The 23,107-nt window shown below is 57.6% G+C and overlaps 1 protein-coding gene across 5 annotated transcripts in view; it reads left to right on the top strand.

Annotated features, from left to right (window-relative positions):
- Nucleotides 1–23,107, top strand: part of SMARCA4 (SWI/SNF related, matrix associated, actin dependent regulator of chromatin, subfamily a, member 4) — an 85,668-nt gene that overhangs the window by 45,788 nt on the left and 16,773 nt on the right. For 3 of the 5 annotated variants that reach the window (XM_036883526.2, XM_036883525.2, XM_036883524.2), the window contains exons 17-29: nucleotides 1,688–1,754; nucleotides 2,824–2,934; nucleotides 4,492–4,734; nucleotides 6,220–6,333; nucleotides 6,993–7,100; nucleotides 8,190–8,276; nucleotides 8,978–9,024; nucleotides 10,115–10,281; nucleotides 12,779–12,942; nucleotides 15,076–15,303; nucleotides 15,883–15,960; nucleotides 16,676–16,894; nucleotides 21,026–21,279. In XM_036883526.2, the coding sequence (XP_036739421.1) occupies nucleotides 1,688–1,754; nucleotides 2,824–2,934; nucleotides 4,492–4,734; nucleotides 6,220–6,333; nucleotides 6,993–7,100; nucleotides 8,190–8,276; nucleotides 8,978–9,024; nucleotides 10,115–10,281; nucleotides 12,779–12,942; nucleotides 15,076–15,303; nucleotides 15,883–15,960; nucleotides 16,676–16,894; nucleotides 21,026–21,279 (1,887 nt within the window). Of the gene's footprint in view, nucleotides 1–1,687; nucleotides 1,755–2,823; nucleotides 2,935–4,491; nucleotides 4,735–6,219; nucleotides 6,334–6,992; nucleotides 7,101–8,189; nucleotides 8,277–8,977; nucleotides 9,025–10,114; nucleotides 10,282–12,778; nucleotides 12,943–15,075; nucleotides 15,304–15,552; nucleotides 15,652–15,882; nucleotides 15,961–16,675; nucleotides 16,895–21,025; nucleotides 21,280–23,107 lie in introns of all 5 variants that reach the window. The other 2 variants (XM_036883519.2, XM_036883522.2) reach the window with 1 other exon arrangement.

The raw sequence follows: 23,107 nt of genomic DNA, 5'->3' as shown, positions 1-23,107 counted from the left end.
CTGTCTCCGACTCTCTGCCGGGACCACAGGGCTTGTTTTCCTGCTTTCTCCTTGCTCATTTCTTCATTCCCAGCATACATACGTGTGCGTATATCCATGTACATATGTTTACAGCACTTGCAATAGCTAACTTCCGAGGGACACATGTTACCAATGGAGTACAGGGTTTAGATCAGTTCCTTTGGTCTGCGGGCTTATAGTTTCTAGGTAAAACACCTCTCCGAGGTTAAGTCGGCTCCTTTCCCCCATTCTTCTGAGTGAGGTTACGCCGTGTGCTGACGTTCAGCCTTTTTGCACCCATGTGCCACCCAGACAAGGGTCCAGTCTGCTGGATGTTGTCCCCTCCCGGATGGGAGCGCTGCCAGTGCCCTCGGGAACATCTCAGACTTGGAGCGTCCCACTGTCCCTTCACCCACTGGCATGTGCACCTCTCCACCACGAGTCTGCCTGTCTTGCCTCCCTCATGACCTCTGTCTCCCAGCTCGTCCCCTCAGTCCCCTCCCTGCCTCTCTCTCAGCTCTTCTCCCCTTGGGAGGTGCCCCCCCTCCCACTTCAGGCTTTGGTCTTCAGCTTCTCTCTTGGTACCCTGACCGTCCCCTGCTGCTCCCTGCAGTAGAAACCAGACTTCAGTGACTGGACCAGGGCAGGTTTACTCATGCTCAGTAAGGGAAAGCCCAGAGCCAGGCCTCCTGAGCAGGCCCAGCATGACCCAGACTCCTGCCGTTATCTGCACATTCTTAATGAGTGACTTCTACCCTCAGACTTCTTGTCTCCTGGTTGCAAGATGGCTGCATTGCCTCTGTCATTTCATCTGGGTTCCCAGGATGATGGACAGGTCAAAGGGCAGCTGAGTCTCCCCGTCTTTCAACCACCTTCCAGAGCTTTCAGCCACTTTCACCCCAGTGACTTGAGCCTTTATCTTATTGGCTCTGACTGTGTCTACCTGGTTGGTCCTGGGAGCTGTGGGTTTAAGGTGGAAACAGCCCCACCCTCAGCGGAGCTTCTTGGAGGGAGGAGCTGGGTGAGCTGCAAGCACCCTGTGCCACTCGGCCTTTGAGTCCTGTCTTTACAAACCACCCTGTCTGAGCTTTTGAGTGACTCCCTCCCTCACTGAAGACTCTGTCCCAGAACTTCTCTGAGAACCTGCCCCCCTCGTGAACTCGGCTTCTTGCTGCCGTCGCCCTCTCTGAGGCTCTGAGCCCCAAGATCCGGCTGATCGGGGGCACGGCTCCTCTGCCCGCAGCCGGCCAGGCCTCACCTGCTCATGGTCTCCGGCAGCAGGTGCTGGTTCCCTTCCGAGTTGGCACAGGGGGAACTGGTGGGGCGGTGCCTCCAGCGCCCAGGGTGCCCCAGCAGTCTCCAGTAGTTCTTAGTCTGGAGCGAGGCCCTGCCCTTCTCCCGGCCACAGGCCCTCTGTGCTTCCCAGAGCGGCCTGTGACCCCGCAGTGGTGACAGGACATCTCCTCAGTCCGGCCCTTCTCAGCCGCCAGGCCCCTCCCGCCCTGGGGCAGCTACCCCCGCGCCCACCGCCACAGTCCGTGCTTCCCTGTCCTCCCGCCCGGGGCGTCACCCCCCTTCCTTCAGATGCCCCGTGACCCGGCCAGCTCTGAGGGTCACGGTGGCCGTTGGTGTTGACAGTGAGCTGTTGGCCAAACGGGAACCTGACTGTCCTCCCTTGTTCCCTCAGAACGCTGTCTAACTGGGCCTACGAGTTTGACAAGTGGGCTCCCTCCGTGGTGAAGGTGTCCTACAAGGTGCGTCACAGCGGGCGGAGGCGGGGGTGGCAAGGGCAGCGCAGAGGGGTAGGGCGTCCGGGTAAGGGCAGAGGGGCCAGCTTGCATTAGCGATGGGATGCCTGTGTGCCACGTGCAGGGTCACCCTGTTACTTTGGGTTTATTGATTTTATTTACCATTTATCATTTACTTTGGGGAGAATGCTTATCTTTTTAATGAGGGTTGGCTCAGTTTGCAGAATCTGACAACATCAGTGCAGTCCCTGGAAGATTTCCGTTTTCTCACCTGAGCTTTGGGTAAACCCCATTCACGAGTGGTGACATCATGAGCGTTCGCCACGGGCGACTGGAGGGCAGGCTGTGGGGCCTGGTGGAGGCCTGCTGTGAGGGCCGCACCCAGATGCGCTCACCCCATGAAGTGGGCCCGCTCTGCCTGTTGTCTGTGCGGAGGCGGTGGGTCACGCCCCTGGCTGCCGGCTCGCCCGTCCAGGCTCCTCGCTCTGCTGTGAAGCTCTCAGCCCCACCATGGGGAGAAAGGACTTCCGGCAGAGGGAACAGCATGTGCAGTAAGAGCTTGGCGCATTTGGGGAGCTCAAAGTAGTTCTGCCAGCAGGAGCTTCCGGGACTCAGCAGAGCACAGTCTGCCTGGCGTGTGAGCCTGGAGGAAGCGCTGGGTGCACACCCAGGGGCCCTGGTCACACGGGCCAGCAGTGTGAGACCGGGGAGGGTCGGGACACATCTGCTAACTGGGGAGAGGTTGGCGCTGCCATCGGGGGGATCACGGCCTGCGCACCGTGCTGGAGGCCTGAGATGAGACCTGGGAAGAGGCGGGGAGCAGATGGGCCACCAGCACAGGGGCCACTGGTGGGCAGGCAGGAGGTCCCCGCAGGGCCTGGCGCCCGTGACCCAGTTGCCTTCCTCCTCCCTGCCGTTGGCCCTCCACACGCTGGGGTGGGTGGACATGGGCCCGCAGCCTCGCCAGTGCCTCCCGATGCCAGCCCCCAGGTGGACAGGCCCATCTCCCCTGGCAGGGCGCTGTCGCCTGGCCACCATGGCCTGGGAGGCTGAGCGCCTGCCTCGTCCCCCTCAGGGTTCTCCGGCAGCCAGACGCGCCTTCGTCCCCCAGCTCCGGAGTGGCAAGTTCAACGTCTTGCTGACAACCTACGAGTACATCATAAAAGACAAGCACATTCTTGCGAAGGTAACATGACCTTGCGTAGAACACCAGGCCCAGGCGGTCGTGAGCTGCCAGGGAGCCTGGGATCCAGGATTGTTGTGTGTGTCACCCAGACTGGCTCCTCTCAGAGGTTCTGCTCAAAGAGCTCGAGCACCCACTGCTTCCCGGCCTGCCTGCCCTGCTGGCAGGGTCCCTGGTAGGGCTGTGGTGCAGCTGCCCTGGTCTCTGCCTGCGTCCAGTGGCCTCGGGCCTCCGTCTCTGTTGGCTGAGCCGGCCCCGCCACAGCCCCCAGAAAGCCAGCCCACGGTGCGGGCACAATTCCACATTCAGGGCTGAGCTCTCCGAGGCCCTTTGTGTTCCGTCGACCCGGGCCGCTGCCCTCGCACATTCAGTGGAGCCTGTGCGGGCCTGAGGGCCTCTAAGCTGACACAGTGGTGAAGGCCACTCTAGGTGGACCATTGGTGAAGCACAGAGAACATAGCCTCACCCGGGTCTAAAGCAGGCTCCATCCCTCCCCTGCGGACAGCTGGTGTCCCGGTTTGGGGAGCTGTCTCGGCTGGAGGTTCTGCACCTGGCCTCACCATTGGCCGCCCGGTGGAGTGAGGGCCGAGAGGTAGATTCTGACCCTGGGGTGGGGATATTGGAGCACACCCCTCAGGGCTCGGTCACCCAGGGTCCATCCGGGGCTTCACATGCACCCCTGAGCCAACTCATGAAGAAACTGATATCTGGGGAATTGGTATCCAGTGGGCAGGCTCTTGCCCTCAGGCCTGCAGTATGAGTCGCCCTTGCTGACTCAGTATAGAGCCATGCCCGTCCAATGCCCGGGGGCGAGACTCTTAAGGTCCTGGGCTCACCTGACAGTGGCAGTGATTCACATGAAGGCCATGCACTTGGGTCGCTCAGGGGAGACGGCTGCAGCGCCCTGCCCCAGTCAGCTGCCCTTTGCGTCTGGGTACCCACATGCAGTGCCTCATTTGGGCCTCGCTGCGCCCTCAGGAGGTGGAGGCCTGAGCACTGAGTGGGCACCAGGTCTGGGGCTCCCACCTGCAGATTGCACTCCCAGTAGGGTCAGCATCTAGCCTGAGTCCATCGAACAGGGAGCTCTGACAGGTCCCCAGCGCTCGCACTCAGCCTGCCTGTGCCGCTCCTGCCTTCAGAGGCATAGCCTGCCCGTCAGAAAATGTACCTGTTACCAAACCTTGTCCCTGGAAGGCCCCCACCCCGGGGCTTCTCATCAGTGAGAGGTGTGTCCCTTGGGAGGGCTTTTCTGTGCTGCATACCAGTGCATGGAATTTTTTGGGGAACCCAGAATACTTTATTGCAACTGGCTTCGTTCACCTGACAGCAGGTCACAGGCATGTCTCCCTATCTGTGTCTGTCTGCACCCCATCCTTTATAGCTGTGTTGTGTGGTGGTTACTCGGCAAGCAGTTCCTCGTCAGGGACATTGTTGTGCTCATGTGCCCACCTCAGCCTGCTGTTGTGCCCTGAGCCTTCTTGCCTCGTGATTGTGAGAGTCCTGGGAAGCCAGAGGCATCCCCTTCCTCCCCTCCCCTGACCGCTGCTCTTGGGCCTGCAGATCCGCTGGAAGTACATGATTGTCGACGAAGGCCACCGCATGAAGAACCACCACTGCAAGCTGACGCAGGTCCTCAACACGCACTATGTGGCACCCCGCCGCCTGCTGCTGACAGGCACGCCGCTGCAGAACAAGCTCCCCGAGCTCTGGGCGCTCCTCAACTTCCTGCTGCCCACCATCTTCAAGAGCTGCAGCACCTTCGAGCAGTGGTTCAATGCGCCCTTCGCCATGACCGGAGAGAAGGTGTGTGCGTGGCCAGCAGCAGGGCAGGGAGCTCTGCCTGAGGTGGCCGTCCCGGTCTCAGCTGGCTTCCCTGGCTGGGGCTGCGTCAAACTCCCACCGTGGTGGGCCAGGCCTGGGCTGGAGTCGCATCTCACCGAGTAAGGCGGCCCCAGCACCCGAGGCTAGAGGAGCCACAAGGGCCCGAGGGGAGCAGGGCAGGGGTGGCGAGGGTGAACTCTGGGACTCGCCTGGGGCTTCTCTGACCCTGCCCCCGGCACAGTGGGGAGCATGGCCCTGAAGTAGCTGGGGGCTGGCAGGAAAGAGGGTGCGAAGGTGCAGCTGTGGCCCAGTGGGCCTGTGAGTCCCTTTGGAGACTTCACATGTCATCCCCTAGGGCCACGGGGGGCTTGGTAGGTTTTAGTCAAGGAAGCACCGTGGTCAGATGTTTGGGTTTCTGAGAGCTCTGTGGCCCGTGTCTCGCTGTGTGGCCGTGGGGGCACTGTCAGTCTGGAAACCAGGCTGTGGCCCGTCGTTTGTCAGGGGCCAGGTCTTCCTGGCTTGATGGCGTCCCTGAGCTGGTTCCCGGCCCACGTCCCCTGTGCTGTGGGAGTCCAGGGCATGATGGGCCGCAGGCTGCCTCGTCTGAAGGAGGTTGAGTGGCCTTAGCCAAGGACAGGGGCCAGCTGCACAGGTTAATGCTGGGCCTGCCCAGGGCTGCTGCTGCATTGGCTGCAGGACAGCTGGGACTGCCACCCGGCGTGAACTCTGCTGCCGTTACCCATGGGGCGCCCCCTCCTTGCCAGCAGTTGAGGCAGAAGCCCTCCTGAGGAGACACCAAGGCCTTTCCAAGACTCTCATCATAAAGGGGCCCCAGGTTTTCTGACTCCCGGACCCCATCCCAAGAGTCAGGAAGCAAATACTCTAGTTTCTTTTATTTTCAAGTTGAGCAAATGCTCTACCAAGAGATGATCAGGGTACCCACCCCCCGCCCCCGCAAAAGAAAGTTCATATGTGGTTTTATTTTCCTGTAACTTAAAAATATTTTTTAAAAACCTGCCCTCCTAGCAGAGTAGCAGACACCCTGGGGGCACAGTGTTTCCCTCCGCCCCGCCCCAGGCTGAAACGAGACAGGATTTGGGGCTCCCAGTGACAAGAGCTGGTTGACACTGAACATTTTAGAGATGCGGCCTCTGCAGTCCCATCTAGCTTTTTTTTGCATGTCTTGGTCGGTTTTCCAGATGCATGAGTTGTGTTAACATCGGGGGAAGCAGCACAGGCCTCCGGAGCCTCGTGCCCTGGGGGCTTAGGTTCCTCATCCCTGAAATTGCACGGAAGGCACCAGGTCCTTGCCGTTTCCCAAAGGAGGCGGGTGCCCTGCTAAGCCCCCAAAAGCTTAAGGGAGTCTGAAAGGAGGCGCTGGAGGCTAAGCTTGTCCCCATGACCCTGTGCTCCCCTCCCTGAGTCCCACTCCTCTTCTTGGGGTAACGTGTCATGGGGGGTTGCCAGGTGGACCTGAACGAGGAGGAAACCATCCTCATCATCCGTCGTCTCCACAAAGTGCTGCGGCCCTTCCTGCTGCGGCGGCTCAAGAAGGAAGTGGAGGCTCAGCTGCCTGAAAAGGTACCATGAGTGTCATGGCAGAGGCTTCCCCGGGGTGGGCCCAGTCGGCTGGCCGTCCTGCGGTCCAGAGCCAGCAGTCTCACGGCCCTGGTCTCGCCTTGACATTTTGGAGTGCCCCCAGTGTGGGGATGGCCACTCGCCCCCAGCAGGTCTGCAAGCGGAAGGCAGGCATAGGTTAGAGCACAGAGTCCCGCCTGCTGTCCACTGGCAGCCAGATGCCCAGGCAAGTCCCACGCGACTGGGCCAGTAGGGCTCTGAGGCCATGGGCTTGGGGTCGGGCACTCCCCACCATGGATGGCTCTGGGTTCTGGCTCGGGTCCAGTGCCACAGCAGCCCAGCAGCCCCTGGGGCCTGGCCACTGTGGGGCGAGCGGGTCCCTGACTACATCAGTACTTGACCTGTGTTTCCTGGTGGACTATGGAGAGGCTGTTAGAACGTGGCCAAGTTGCCCTTTCTGGCCCAGGATGCCCCCTGCATTTCTCTGCCCTGGCGCATCTACCAAAGCCCATCTCCCCTCATCACCCCCATGTGCCCTTATCAGAGCAGCCATCTGGGGAGTGCAGGGTGCCTCCAAAGGCTCGGAGACCAGATGTGCACCAGGCCAGGGGTCAGGCTCGGGGACCCCTGCCCCAGCTGCCCTCGCTGTGTGCCCCCTGCAGGTGGAGTACGTCATCAAGTGCGACATGTCTGCGCTGCAGCGCGTGCTCTACCGGCACATGCAGGCAAAGGGCGTGCTGCTGACCGACGGCTCCGAGAAGGACAAAAAGGTAGGCTGAGGCCCCCCGTGCCCTGGGTGTCCCAGGCAGGCTGGTTGGGGGACAGTGGGTGTGCAGAGTTTGAGCACACTTACCAGCAGGGCCCTCTGCCTCCTTGTTGCTGTCCGTGCCCAATCTGGTGGTGATCCTGAGGGCACTGAATAGTTGTGGCTTAGGTAAAGCTGGTGTGAACAAGCTCGGTGAGGCTGAGGAGCAGGGCCTGATAGCCCATGTCTATGCAGCCCCCTAAGAGCCTCCCAGCACCCCACTGTCAGCTGTCTTCCTTGCTTATGACTCACAGACTCTTTCGGGAGCATCAGCGGGCAGCATGGAGCCCAACGCTAACCACGGCTGTTAGAGTGTTCTAGTGAGCCCCAGCTTCTCAGCTGGGAAAGAGCTGCCTCAGCATCCTCGCCACTGAGTCCCCCTTTGCCTTGACCAAGTAAAATTGGGGTGACATTATGCTCGGTGGGGAGGAGTCAGGGCTGGGCAGGCTACTGCCCTCAGGGAGCCCTCTGAAGTCCCAGACCCCTCTGGCCCAGCTCCCGTGTCACCGGGACTGAGTGGTCCTGCCAGGCCCCTGGTTCTGCACCAGTACCTCAGGCTCGGTCCTGCCTCCCGCTCTTTCTTCTCGTGGTGTTTGGTCTGGGCCCTTAGCTGAGCTGTTGTAGCTGCCTGTTGCCTGGTTTACTTCCCAGCCCACTGCACCCCCCACCCCTATCCCAGGCATCCTTCCTTCACCCCATAGCCTGGAAACTTTCCAAGTCTTCATGGCCCACCTGGCTGCACCCCCAGGGGACTTCCTGCAAGGCCCAGGACGAGGCTAGCCTGGCACCATGCTTGTGCTCGTGCCTCAGCCCTCTGCTAGTCTCACTTCCCTTCCATCCCCCCAGCACCGCCCCCCCACCCCCAACCCTGCAGTGTGCCTGGCGGTCCCTCTCCCCCCGGAGCCAGCCTTGGGTCACCAGCCAGCTCCTCGCTCCTGATTTCTCCGCCATAGCCACACCTCCCCCAAGAGCTTTTCTCCAGAGGGTTCTCCCTGCGCCCCACCCCACCCCAGGGGCAAGACCCGGTTTGGGAGCCTCTCTCCTGCCTCTCCAGGGCAAAGGCGGCACCAAGACCCTGATGAACACCATCATGCAGTTGAGGAAGATCTGCAACCACCCGTACATGTTCCAGCACATCGAGGTGAGGCCCTCTCCTCAGAGCCGTCTGTCTCTGCCCAGCCGCTGGACAGGGCTGGGGCGCTGCTCCCTGACAGAATAAAAGGAAATGCACTATTTGAAGTAGGTAACACCTGCATGTTCCTGCTTACACATGCTTATTGTAAAGAAGCCGAACAACAGAGGGGAAATACTGGTGGAAACTAAAACTTCTGAAAGCCTGGGCACTCAGAGACTCTTCTCTGGGGTCATTTTCCCTCTGGGCAGGATCGCGCGGCCTCTGCTCATTGGCATACTAGCTTTTCTGGATCGGTGGCCTGGTCTCATCCGGGGACAGCGTGAAGAGCAGCCGCACTCTCTGTGAAGGCTCTGGGGCAGAACCTTTATTGGCCACAGTGTCCCTTGAGAGCCTGGATTTTTGCTTCTGGTTCGTGCACTTCGGCCTAGTCTTAGGATCTTCCCAGATCCCCCGGTGACCCTGGGGCTCTGTTTAGGCGCTCTGGGTCTCTGAGGGCTCTGAGAGCCACACTGGGACTTGGGTCCCTCATTGGAGGAGCACAAATGCCGCCTGTTGGTGACAGAGGAGAGCTGTGTTCAGCGTCCGTGCAGCCTCGAGCCGCTGTGGGTGATCACTGAGCACCAGCCTGAGGGCTCCATGGCATGAGGCTTGGGGCCAGGCAGCCCGCTCCTGCCCCGACTCACCCATCATCTCTGGTTCCGTTGCAGGAGTCCTTTTCCGAGCACCTGGGGTTTACTGGTGGCATCGTTCAAGGGTGAGAAGATACCGAGCTTACAGGGGCGGGCAGACAACCCACCACACGGGGAGGTGTTTTCCACTTACTTGGCTGGCTTCAGCGCTGTTATTACATGTGTCCGATTTCGAAGGCATTGTATCAGTGGCAAACATTTTAGAAAACACAGCCAAACCCAAAGAAACGAATGAACACCCTCCCCACCTTGAGAGTTAACTGCCATTAGCCCCGAGAGGCAGACCTGGCTTCCGGGCCCTGCTCTGCCACCCCGAGGCTCTGTGACCCTTGACAGCTCTCTTAACCACTCTGAGCCTCAGCCCCACAAACAGAGCTACTCCCTGTGCAGGGCACCCCCCACCTGGCCCCAGGTGTGTTTTCTCTCACGCTGTTTACAAAGCGCGGCCAGGCTTTAGTCAGCTGTGCTGCTGGGTGGAGGTGCTGCCTCTGGACTCCACCACCGCAGACAGCTTTGCTAAAGACAATTCTCAGCTGAAGCCACCATCATTTCTGGGGGCTAATAGACCATTTCCAAGAGCAGAGTCACCAAATGAAAGAGCAAAAAGGCCTTGGGCTGTGTGATGTTTTTTACACCAAATTGTGGAATGGGGTTCCCCAGGCCCGGGTTTGGGTCTGGGGCCTAGCACATCAACAGCCACGTTTACAGGGTCCCCCCAGCCTCAGTCTCCCCCTCCGTAGATGGGGTCGTAGACAGGAGCGCATGGGAGAAGCCGCCTGTGCTGGTGCCGTAGAGGCACTGTGCAGGGTGAGCCTTCGCTCCTGTGGTTTCTCTCATGGAATGGAGATAAGGCCTGGCCTCCCAGGGTGGCCCCTGTTTGTGCCCATTGTCCCCACTCGATGATTAATGACATGACACGACTTGTCTCTTACAAGCATTGAGTTAGGTGTACTATGTACTCACCTCTGACCCAAGGCTGGCCTGAGTTTATTTCTGTTGGGTTGTCATGGCTTTGCTGAGACCTTATTCGGGGTGGGGGAGCCTGCCTAGGAAACCCTCTGGGTGCCCTTGACCCTGATGAGGTCAGCCTGGAGGTGGGAGCCGCCCTTCCTCCTCTGCTAACATACCCTTCCCCGCCCCACCCTGCACCCCCAGGCTGGACCTGTACCGAGCCTCGGGGAAGTTTGAGCTGCTCGATAGGATTCTTCCCAAGCTCCGTGCCACCAACCATAAAGTACTGCTGTTCTGCCAGATGACCTCCCTCATGACGATCATGGAAGATTATTTTGCATATCGCGGCTTCAAATACCTCAGGCTCGATGGTGAGTGTGACCAAGGGACACCTTTGTTAGGGGCCTTGTTATCCAGGGCCGTTGGAGCTTCTGGCCACGGTGCCCTCCCTCCCCAGGCAGGGTGAGGCCCAGAAACTAAGCGTGGCAGCAGGCTCAGTGACAGGCGGGCAGGACAGGGAGGCAGGGCCCCAGAGGTACCACGGCTGGGACACCAAGGCCTGGGTGAATGGCCGAGCGGCACCTGATCCCGGCCGTCCTGAACATGACCTTATGGTGTTTGCACTACAGCGCTGGGTCCAATGATGAAGGGCTGCTGTGTGACAGTCTTGTTTCAGTGGAAGAGACAGAAACCCATTTCCTGTGGGTGTAAGGACAAAAATATAGTGAACCCACAGCATTTATTCAGGCTCCACTGGATCCAGGTGTCCAGATGAAGTGAGAGGGGCTTTGCTTGGGCTGTGGCTCCACTGACCCCCATCTGGGCTCTGGGCTCAGTTGTCCAGTCCAGGCTTCTCTTCTGCCTGTTCATTGTCCCTAATGGAGAGGCAGCCCACCTTCCCCCCAGAGGCCCCGGGGCCGGCTCTCCCCAGGCAGCTGTGAGCCACGTGCCCCTCTCTCCACTGGGCAGGAGGACCTCTCACTGCTCAGGCCGGGAGCTGCACTCAGGCCTGTCCCGGCAGGAACCACAGGCCCTGAGGTAGAAGTACTGGGGAGCAAGTACTGTGGGGGTGACAACAGGTCCCCCAGGAACAGTGCCCAGCTGTAACCCCGTCCTCCCACGGGAGGTCCCCTGTTTCTGCCTTTTCCCCAGAGGGAGGAGGGGCTGCGTGAGATGCTGACGGTGTGCAGGACCCAGGTCCGCCGGCCAGAAAGGCCCCAGAGAGGGAGTAGCCCCAGCCCCCAGCCCTCCCGAGCAGGCCGGCTCACAGTGAAAGTGCGCCTGGCAGCTGCGGGGGTGAACAGGCTAGGCGGGTTTCCCCTTTCCCCTGTGAGTTCTCAGAGCCTTGAGCGCAGCCCACCACCAGGTGTGTCTCCTGGCAGGACACCCCGCACCGCTGCACCCCGCTGTGCCTCTCGCTGTCCGCTCTGGGAACGGGTGTCACGGCCCGCGGACCTGCGGTTGCTGGCTGGTCTCCCCTCGGTCCCTGCCCTCTCCACCTCCACCCCGCGCCCGCCCGGCACGCCCTTCTCGCCTTCCTCCGGCCCGGTCTCAGGTTCTGTCCAGGGTAACATTCACAACTACAAATCTCACGTGTCTCTTCAAGCCCCTGCCTTCTTGCAAACTGAAAACACTCCTTGCCAAGGCCAGGGTGGCCAGGCCACTGCGTCTGCTTCCGTCCTGCAGGGGCCAAGCCTTTGTGGGCACTGGTCCATGGCTGTGTCATCGTGCCGAGCCCCCAGAAGGGAGGCCAGATGCAAAGAGCATGTTCCCACCCCTGCCCCCACCCAACCCCCCGGCGCCTGTTTGCTCCATTTTTTTCCTTCTCTCCATGATGAGAGGACTTGTGGCGGCCCAGCCTCAGCTGCATCCCCAGTGCCCGACGTGGGCACTGCCACATGAGCAGAAACTCTGGTAAAGAGTAGATGGAGTGTGGGGGCCCAGTGGAACCTTCTGGCATCAGAGCAGCAAGAGTGAGGCTAGGGGTGCAGGGTGGGGGCAGGCCTGAGCTTCAGCCCCTCCTGGGGCAGCTGGGTCATGTCTGGCGCCAGGCTTCAGGGGTCATGGGCGTTGGGCCTCCACCCTGTTAATCGTGATGTGCAGGCGAGTGGCTGGGGGCACTTCACTTTTATTTGATCACCAAAAGTGACTCCCAGTGTTGCCAAAGCCACCTTTGCTCTGAGCTGGCGGAAGCCCGAGGAGCCTAGATGCCCCGCTGACGCTCGCTGTGCCGAGGACCACGTCCTGGGCTGCCACAGGAGAGTTCCTGTGACTGTAAAGGTGGGTGCTGGTCCTGCCCAAAGTGGAAGGCGTCCCCATTGGAAGGCAGCTGTGCGTTTGTGTGGACGATTCTCTTTGTGAATCTAGAAAAACCATTGCAGTAGGATTGAGACAGGAGTCCAGCCCTTTCGCCGTTTGCTAGTTCCCCTAGCCACTGCCTGCCTGCCCCATGACCCCTCCTGCATTTTTGGGGGTGTGGTGTTAATGTTGCTACCTGCCACCCCGAGAGACAGCTGGGCAGGGGCTGTTGCTGACAGCACTCGCAGGAGTGGCCTCTGCTGCCCGGGTGTTCTGGGTGTCTGCACTGCACCCCAGCACTTGCCCCATTTAGTTCTGACAGAGGGCCCGGCCGAGCTCTTTTTCATCTCCTTGGGTGGGAGGAGTGGCATCTGGTGGTGTCACCGTGAATCTGTCACTCACTAATCGCAGCTCACGGTCATGTGTAGGCTTGGCGCAGGTGGCCCCGGGGGGACATGCAGCTGCTGTCCCTGCTCTCTGAGGCAGTTATTCCTCTGTGTCTCCTGGCTGCTGTCCCGCCACCCAGCCCACCAGCCGACCCTGCTCACCCCGTTCTGCTTGGCCCGCCAGGAACCACAAAAGCAGAGGACCGGGGCGTGCTGCTGAAGACCTTCAACGAGCCCGGCTCCGAGTACTTCATCTTCCTCCTCAGCACCCGGGCCGGGGGGCTTGGGCTGAACCTCCAGTCGGCTGACACTGTGATCATTTTTGATAGTGACTGGAACCCTCACCAGGTAAGACCTGGCTGGCAGACTGGGGGTAGAGGGACTTGAGGCCTGCTGCGGTGCGTGCCCGCCAGCCTCCCTTACGTCCTCTGGGAGCCCCGGGGTCCGTAGCTGTGGTACCCACAGCTCCTGAGGCTTTGAAGAGAAGCCCAGAGAAGATGTATTTTCCTCTGTTTCTCAAAACACAAACAGCGTATTGTTCTGATTGTGAATAAACATATTCCTTCTGTATTTTTTTTTAATCCTGATATTACGTAAATGCAGAAAGGAAGTGGAAAATGCCCCAGCCCTACCAGCTGGCAGTCATCACCTCTATTGAGTGATGCAAGGCCTGCCAGGCTGTGTTCTGTGCGAGCTCTTGTGTGCTTGCCCCTTTTAGACCATTCATGGCATAATTTACATGCCCTGGGTAGTGTGGACCTTGATGCTTATCCGTAAACCCTGCAAAGGGCTACAAAGGGGTTCACACCAGTAGGTACAAGGATATGCTATTCTGTACCTACAGCAGTGCCAAAGTAAGTTTCTAACTTTTCCCAGTGTGTCATTATAAAAGTAATAGTTTATTTTTATAGCAAATATTAGTAACTCAAAGTGATGTAAACTAAGGAGTCCAGTTTTCCCCTTCTTCACCACACTGTTTTCTGAGCATGTGCCAGCACCCTCCTGTGTGCGCACGTGTTCCAGTTTTGACGCGAATACAGCGTGTTCTAGCACGTGTCTCTTCCCTCTTGCAGTTGCCGTGTTTCAGCCCCATGTGAGCACACGGGGACTCTAGACAGCCGTCTCACCAGCTGCCAGGTTCCTGGCACATGGCAGCCCTGAGTCTTTTTACTCAAACCCCAGTTGGCAGGCACCTGGGTTCTCCATTTCTCAGCATGACTGCTAGCCCTTGGGGAGCCCTCTTGTCCTGTGGAGCATTTGTGTGGGGACCCCCTGGCCAGGCTCACTCTGAGACATGTGATTGCTCAGCCCCCACGTTTGTCCCTTCACAGTTTGGTCACTCCTGCTGAAGTGGCCTCCAGTGGGCTGCCCCAGGTTTCTCTCACACCTGTGGGGTGTGAGTGTACCCCTCCTTCCCTACAGCCTGGGGGCCCAGCCTGCATGCCAGTGTGCACATCATAGCCCGTCTCACGGACACATGCCCTGGGTGGTTAGCAGAGTCCTTACCGTCAGCCTGGGAGTGGTTCCTGCCCAGACCCCAGTGCGTGGGCAGTTTGCTGAAAGATGGTCAGGTGTTCCAGCCCCATCTGCAGACAGACAGCAGGCAGAGGCCCTGCTGGAACCTTGTCCTCCACCACACTGGGGAGCATCAGAGGCCTCCAGCTTGCCGGAGAGCCAAGGGTGCGTCATCAGTGGCTGGCCGTGCCCAGACGCATGAGCTATGGACCCAAAGCCCTCCTGTCCCCCCACCTGGTGTAGCTTCTGCCGACGCCATTGGGTGTGAGTCTCAAGGTCAGCCCCTCCCGCTCCTGGGCCCAGACACAGGATGTCATGAGAGCCCTCCTGATAGGACCTTGCTGGGGGTCTGAGACAAACAGCGTTCGAGCCATGGCTAGTGCTTTACCAGAGCTTGCACTGCACCAGGCATGGGGCTGAGTACTGGACGCCCGTCTGCCCTCTGCGCACATGGCCAGGAGAGGGGCCATGTCAGCAGTGCATCCTGAGGCTCACAGAGGCTGGGCCCAGGCCCAGGCTGCACCGCAGGGAAGTAGCAGAGCCCACAACCAAACTAGGCATCACCGAGCTGCTTCTAGGCTTTTTCCCCGTCCTGCGAACGGTGCCCTCACCATGATTCAGCCACACTGAGCACAGGGCCCTCCTGGGGTAGGTGAAGGGAGCTGTGCAGCCGTGCCAGTGACTGTTGGGGAATATAATTCCTGGGGGTTGTCCTCTGAAACTTCTCTCTTCCTGTACCTGTCACATACCAGTGAGGTGGAAGGTGATACCTCTGGGGCATCTGGCTGAGGTGGTCCTGGCACAGGCTCCAGGACACATTCCTGGGTTTCCCGCTCAGGCAGCTGCTGGCTGGGGCACGAGATGGGTGCCCGAGACCCGGAGGCCTCCCTCAGTGACGTCGCCAGGTCACCCTCCCCATGAAGCTCTGAAGAGCTGGCCAGGGACTGACCACGTCTCTTCCGGCAGGACCTGCAGGCGCAGGACCGTGCCCACCGCATCGGGCAGCAGAACGAGGTGCGCGTGCTCCGCCTCTGCACGGTCAACAGCGTGGAGGAGAAGATCCTGGCGGCGGCCAAGTACAAGCTCAACGTGGACCAGAAGGTGATCCAGGCCGGCATGTTCGACCAGAAGTCCTCGAGCCACGAGCGGCGCGCCTTCCTGCAGGCCATCCTGGAGCACGAGGAGCAGGACGAGGTGAGGGCAGCGCCGGCCCCCCCCCCTCCCCGGCGTGAGTGGTGGACGCATGAGCGGCTTTCATTTTTTGTTTTTTTACCTTTTTTGCACTCTTATTTTTTTTGCATCCCTTTGGAGTAAAGGGAGTGTGGGCTGAAAGGAAAGAGATGAGTACTTGCTTTTTCTTTGAAGTGGTTTTTTTTTCTAAACTGCTGGTGAAAGACGCCGGATTGACAGCCCTGGAGACTGAAGTCCTCTATTTATCCACAGAGCAGACACTGCAGCACGGGCAGCGGCAGTGCCAGCTTCGCCCACACTGCCCCTCCGCCAGCGGGCGTCAACCCCGACTTGGAGGAGCCACCTCTAAAGGTGAGAGGGGTAGTTCAGTCTCCACGCCCATTCAATCCTTGGCTTCTCGGCTGCGACGGCCAGCAGGCCCTTATCCCACGGAGCGTGTGTGTGCGTGTGCGTGTGTGCCTCTCGCTGCCGCGTGGTCCCCACCCACCGCAGCCGGACTGGGACCGCCAGCTCGTTTCCCAGGGACCGCCGCCGCCCAGCCCGGCCTCCCCGCACCCGGACTAACCGTGTGACACCTTCTAGGAAGAAGACGAAGTGCCCGACGACGAGACGGTGAACCAGATGATCGCCCGGCACGAGGAGGAGTTTGACCTGTTCATGGTGAGCATCACTGGCCGACACATAGGCGGGGTTTCCGCCTCGCACCCCTTGGGGTGCTCAGGTTCCCCCCTGGGGAAGCGCGATGCTCCGAGGCATTCACAGGCCCCTGCTGACATCCAACTGCACAAAGTGTCAGTGAGAGCAGCACCCTGGGTGGGTAGTGGGGCTGGGGGTGGCCCCACAATGCCTCCTAACTGGCCCATGTCTCCCCCGTGGCCTGAGCATTCTGGGGGGATGCTGGGACCCACACACACGCCCCCATCCTGTTCGAGGCCTTCAGACCCGCCGAATGCCCGTCCTCCAAGTCTGTTGTCCTTAAGTCCCTTTCAGAGGGAGTTAACGCGGTCCCGTACCAGGGACCTGTCACAGATGCCCCCTCAGCCTTGGGTGGGGAGCAGATCTCAGACTAGAGTCAAAGTGGGGACTCTCCCACCAAGGCTGTGCCCTGGAGCTGTCACCCCACTGCGGCCCCTCTTCTCAGTTTTGCCAGTGTTCTCCGTCCCTGACACACAGCCCCCTAGCTGGCATCTGCCATAGGAGCCATGCCTGCTGGGCCACCGCACACCCAGGGCTGCTGCGTACCTGCCCTTGCACCACCGGCCCTCGAGGCAGGAAGTGGCCCCATGTCCGTGCATCCACGTGCCCCCTCCCACGCCCTTCCACTCTCCCTGTGCTGACACCGCTCCCCCTCTGTCCCCGCTCGCTGCACTCTCAGCGCATGGACCTGGACCGCAGGCGCGAGGAGGCCCGCAACCCCAAGCGGAAGCCGCGCCTGATGGAGGAGGATGAGCTGCCCTCGTGGATCATCAAGGATGACGCCGAGGTGGAGAGGCTGACCTGCGAGGAGGAAGAGGAGAAGATGTTCGGCCGAGGCTCGCGCCACCGCAAGGAGGTGGACTACAGTGACTCGCTGACGGAGAAGCAGTGGCTCAAGGTACATGCTGGAGAGGGCCGGGGGCAGGGCCCAGGGAGCCGGGGCTCGGCCGCTATGGCTCGGGCCTGCCTGAGACCTGAGCGGCGCCCATGGCCGTTCTTGGTGAGTTTTCTTTAACAACAGTGGTGCTGCTAACATGGCGTTAGGTTGGCACACTTCCTCTTGACCCAGCGCAGGAAGGAGCAGCTCAGGACGCACCCCTGGGTGGTGTTGCCCTTTCAGTGTGAGGGTTCACCTCCTCAGGAAATTGAAGTATTGCCAGTCTCAGCTCGGTGCTGGCTTTCTGTGTACTGTTCAGTCGGAAAAACACCCTCATAAGCTAGGGATCAACAGGTGCCCCTGGCATGTCACCACCAGGCCCAGCTACGGGAAGGAGGAGGGAGCATCCGTGCCCGAGGCCTGTGGCCCCACCTGCCCCTGAAGGTGAGGTGGGCGCTCATTTTCTGTAGGTGGCCCCCGCCCGCCACTGCAGTGACAGCTGCCAACAGCTGAGTCAGAGCCGCAGCTGCCTTTCGGGCCCTTCTGCCTCAGCCACTGCCCCCTCCCCAGTCCTGGCAAGGGCCTAGCGTGCCTGCCCAGGTGCCGCCTCTGGGGCCAGCACTGAGGTCAGGGAGACGGATCAGACCCCGCCCCACACTCGGGGGCCCTGCGTGCAGAGGTGACGACTGAGAATCCATCTCTGGCATTGCTTCATAAAAATGTCCATGAAGTAACACTTCCCCGACGGAAACGGCGGCTTTCAGCTGGGCCCTGCCAATTGCCACACCCAGGAATAAGCCGTGTTGCCTGCCTGAGCCTGTGGTCACACGCCCCTTGATTAACTTGTGCCTGTTACCCCTCTGTCTGAGGCACCAGGCAGCCCTGGTCACCTCCTGGGAGCTCAGAACAATCTGGACTTGAACTTTCAAGCTCGCCTGCTGAGCTGGGCCTGAGGAGAGGCCATTGAAGCAGCCAGGGGACCAGGTGACCCTTGGGGTGGGGCTGGTGGGTTGTCCTGTGGCCCAGCCCCAGCCCCGGGCTCTAGGGTCAAGAGAATCCTGACAAGGCGCAGTGGGCCTCCACGGGAGTGCCACCAGCCCTACATTTTTGAGACAGCGGGTACCTTTTTAAAAACAGTTGCCCCTCTGCCAGTACTGTTTTGTGCCCATTCTTTCTGTTTTCAGACACAATTTACATACCACAGAATTTACCCATTTAAGGTGTACAATTTAGTGGTTTTAGTATATTCAGAGTTGTGAAACTGTCACCACACATCAATTCTAGAACAGTCTCATCGTCCCCAAAAGAAGCCCTTTCCTGTTTAGCTATCTTCCCATTCCTTTATTCTCCCTAGCCCTCGGCAACCACCCTATTCTGGACATTTCATGAAAATGGAATCATACAATACACGTTATCTTTTGCCCTCTGGCATCTTCACTAAGCAAAATATTTGCAAGGTTTATCCACGTTCCAGCACCTGTCATTTCTTTCCAGGGCTGAATAACATTCCATTGTGTGGAGACCGCGCATTTTGTTTGGACATTTGGGTTGTGTCCACTTGCTGTTGGTGGTCATAATGCTGCTCTGAACATGGGTGTATGAGGTTTAGTGAGGACATATATTTTGATTTCTCTTAGCTGTGGAAGTAGAAATGCTGGAACAGATGGTAATTGTGGTTTTTTTAGCCTTTTGAGGAACTCCCAGACTATTTCCCAAAGCGTCTGAACCATTTTACATCCCCCCAAGCGGCATATGCTGGTTGTAGTTTCTCCAAATCCACGTCAGCACCTGTTTACCTGTCCTTTGGATTCTAGCCTTTCTAGTGGATGTGCGGGGATTCCTCGTGTTTGGAATTGTTTCCCTGGTGACTAATGAATGGTGTTGAGCATCTTTTCACGTGCTTCTTGGCCATTTCTGCATCTGTTAGGAGTCTCTTACCAGATGTATGTCCACAAACCTTCCTCCCATTCTGTGGGTTGTCTCCTCACTTCCCTAATGGTGTCCTTGGAAGCACAAATGTTTTTAATTTTGATGAAGCCCAGTTTATTTTTCTCTTATTGCTTGTCGTTTTTGGTGTCGTGTCTGAGAATCTATTGCCAAATCCAAGGTCACAAAAATTCACCCCTATATTTTCTTCCAAGACTTTCAGAGTGTCAGCGCTTACGTTAGGTGCATTGGGGGTTAGTATTTGTGTATGGCCCAAGGTTAGAGGACAACTTCATTTGTTTACATGCTGATAATCCAGCTGTCCCAGCACCATTTATTTGTTGAAGAATATTTTTTCTCCATTGAGCACATCTTGTTGTATGGCATACTCAGGGAAATCTACATTAATAAAAAAATACATGTTTGCCCAAAACTGGCACTGTGCTATCTGCGTTGTCGCCATGTAGCTGGCACTGCTTTCCTGGCAGCCGGACTGGTGTCATCTGTGCCAGAACCCCTCAGAATGTTCCTGGGTCTTGCCCTGAGGCTGACCACGCATAGGCCCCAGGGCCAGAGACCCTGGTGTTCCGTTCCCAGTGCTGCACAACCACCACAGACTTGGTGGCTTAAAACAAAAGTAATTCCCTCACAGTCCTAGGAGGCTAGGAATCGGAAATCAAGGTGTCAGCAGGGCCAGGGTCCCTCCAGGGGCGCTGAGGGGGGACCCTTCCCTGCCTCTTCCAGCTGGTGGTGGCTCTAAGCATTCCCGGGCTTGTGGCTGCGTCCCTCCACCTCTGCCTCCGTCGTCACTTGGCCTCTCCGTGAGTCCTTTCTGTCTCTCCTGGGATCACTCGTATTACATTTGGGACCCCCCCCAATACAGGACGATCTCCTCTTGATCCTAAAGTAACTGCCGTCTGGTAACTGCCGTCTGTAAAGGCCCCATTTCCAAATTAGGTCACATCCTGAAGTTCCAGGTGGATGTGAATATGGGGAGACACTCTTCCTCCCACTGCAACCCCTGTGCCCACAGTGCTTACCGCCCCCACGTCAGCCTTCAGTCCCTCCTGCCCCCTGCGCACTCTCCAGGCGGTTCCTGTAGCTTGGGTGCCTTACCCTTACCCTCGCCCTACCCTTCAGATTGCACTTACGTGCCGCCCCCTCTGGGAAGGAATCTCTCTCCAACCCCTGGCCAACACATGCCTGCTCCCCCTTCAGGCCACTACTCACCTTCCCGGCACCCCACACTTTGGCAAGATTTCTGGTTAATGCCCCCCCTGCACAGGGGGTTCTGCTCATGCTGCGTCCTCAGCGCCCGCCCCCACCCCACTCACACAGTCACAGTGGGTAAATGGGAGTGAGATGACTGGCACGTGGCTTTGGGTCCAGGCCCTCTCCCTTTCCTGATTCCAAGCTCCCCTGGAAACCTGGCTTCCCATCACTTTATTATCAGGGATAAACTGTGCAGGTTAGTTGTTATCGTTGAGTATCAGTAAGGCAGGATGATTTAACAAGCGACATCATTCACATTCAAGCCTTGACTCAGCAATTTCCCTTCCATGAGGCCATCTGTGGACGGATGTGGGTCGTGGCATTATTTAGGGTAGCAACCCCCACCCCCACCCCAGAAAGTGTAAACAACCCAAATGCCCAAGAACAGGGGAAGGTTAAATGAGGGCATGCTGTGCAATGAAATACTAAATGGACCTTAAAAATTATGTTGCAGAGAAACAGCAGGAGATATACCCGGGATATAGTAAGCAAAAACATGGGTCACGGTGGGTGCGTAGGTGCGAGTCCAGTGCTGTCTCGATTGTGCACACATGCATGGGGGCAGGGGAGTGTCTGGAGGTGGACCATGGTGGTGGCTGCACACTGTGTGATTGTACTTGGTACCACTGAGCTGCACACCTAAACGTGGTTGAAGCGGTTCACTTTATGTCATGTGTTTTACCACAATTAGAACAGAAGTAGTAACAGAGTCACCTTTGGGTGGAGGGATTAGAGGATTCTGTCCTTCGCTCTGTATAGTGAGGCCATGGCTCTTAAAACGCTTAGGGAAGAACACGGGCCTGGATTAGGGGCAGGCACGTGTGGGGTGCGTGCTGGGGAGATAGGGCCACCTTCTGCGGCCTTGAGCCTGGCCGGGCCCCCAGGTTTGCGCTGCGGCCTCCATTTGTCACCCTTGGTGCTGGCTGTCCTATTTTACCACTATTGACCCTGAAGGCCATCGAGGAGGGCACGCTGGAGGAGATCGAAGAGGAGGTCCGGCAGAAGAAATCATCGCGGAAGCGGAAGCGGGACAGCGATGCCGGCTCCTCTACGCCGACCACCAGCACCCGCAGCCGCGACAAGGACGATGAGAGCAAGAAGCAGAAGAAGCGGGGGCGGCCGCCCGCTGAGAAGCTGTCCCCCAACCCACCCAACCTCACCAAGAAGATGAAGAAGATCGTGGATGCCGTGATCAAGTACAAGGACAGGTAAGCCGAGGGGTGGGGCGGGCGGGCAGCGGGGGCCTCAGAGGTGCCCGCCTGACCTTGACTGTATATTAACACTTCGAAGTTAATCAGTAAGCAAAGTAAGGGAGAATTTTAATCTGAAGGAGGGAAGGTATGAGCGAGCCCTCAGTGCATTCATTATATGGAGAGGCTGTCACCACACATGAAAATTAGGGCGGTGGTGATGATTCTAGTACTCAAATGAAAGATACAAATTGACTTTAAAAAAGAATCTTATCATTAGAAGAGAAAGAAATGGTAAAGTGAGAAAGAGGCATATTCAAGCTCAAACAGCTAGATCGAAAAATGTAATCAGTGTCAGCAGCAAGAAAAAAAATATTGAACTAATTTGCAACCTTCATTTTTTATGCGAATTCCAAAAAAAGTAGGAGACCAATTAATGATCATTTAAAATATGGGACATGCAAAACGCCACAGAAAATGATAGACTGATGTTTTGTTCCTAATGATAGCCTCACAAAGGAAACTTAAAATGAAGAAGACCTATAATGGTCTGTGGGGCAAAGATGTACTTTTCCAAAAGCCACACTGATCTTTTAGGTATCCATATGGAGATGAACTTTGACCCCACCTTGCACCGTACACATACATTAATTTGAAATGTATTATAGACATACATGTGAAAGGTAAGACCAAGTTCTAGAAGAAGGCTTGGGAGAAAATCTGCGGCCTTGAAGTAGCCATAGGCATCTGCAACGGGACACAAATGCCCCAACCATAAAAGGCTCATAAATCAGACTTCACTGAAATTAAGAACAGCTGTTCACCAAGAGCACCATCGTGAAGGTGATGAAATCCACCACAGCCCAATTTTAAAATGGGCAAAAGGCGTGGACAGACACCTCCTGGAGACAGGATCCCAGTGATCAGTCCGCATGTGGAAAGTGCTCAGGATCATTGCATCAACATCATAACAGCAAGAAAATGCGCAGTCAAGTGGAGATGCCTCCACACACCCACCGGAATGGCTAAAATTCCTTCTGCTGTCAACAGGGACGTTGAGCTGTTGGACCTCACCGTTACCCTCGTGGGCAGTCTTCTAAAGGTCCACATAAAGATAAACCTTCTGACCTGGCAGCTCCTCTCCTGGTTGTAAAGGAAACAGACACTCCACCTCCAGACACTCCCCCGCCCCCATGCACGTGTGCACGACCAAGACAGCACTGGACTAGCACCTATGCACCCACCGTGACCCATGCTTTTGCTTGTCTACCAAAACACGTGGATATGCCTACCAAAAGACGTGGAGAAGCGTGTCCATGAGAGCTTTGATGGTGACTGCCCCAAACAAAACAGCCCTGTGTCGCTCCATAGGGGAATGTGTCGGCAGTTGTCCAGTCATCCGGTGGAATTCTGACAGCCACAGAAACAGACGTACACTGCTCGTTGGAAGAATCTCACATTTTGTTGAGTGGAAGAAGCCAGGTGCTAACAAGTACCTACTGCATGCTTCCAGTTAGACGTTCAGAAGCTGATCTCTGGTGATGGTTGGACAGCGGTCACCTTGAGGTGCAGGAATTGACAGGAAAGAGGCAAGACTCATGGAGCCTTCTGGGATATTGGGGGCATTCCATGTGCAGATCGGGGTGTGTACCTGAGAAAGTTCATCGAAGTATGCACTTAGGATGGGTGTGCCATCCTGTATATACTGTAGCTCTGTTAAAAAATGACACAATAACTTGGAAACAGCATCCTGAACTTGTTGGTAAAGCCCTGGATATTTTCACAAACAAAAAAATACGTCAAGTGTTCATCCATTTTCTAAGTCATCCTATGACTCACTGAAAAA

The sequence above is a fragment of the Manis pentadactyla genome, chromosome 12 (assembly GCF_030020395.1).
Source record: "Manis pentadactyla isolate mManPen7 chromosome 12, mManPen7.hap1, whole genome shotgun sequence".
Classification (NCBI taxonomy): Eukaryota; Metazoa; Chordata; class Mammalia; order Pholidota; family Manidae; genus Manis; species Manis pentadactyla.
Note: the sequence above shows the minus strand (reverse complement) of the source record. Positions and strands in the feature narration are given on the sequence as shown.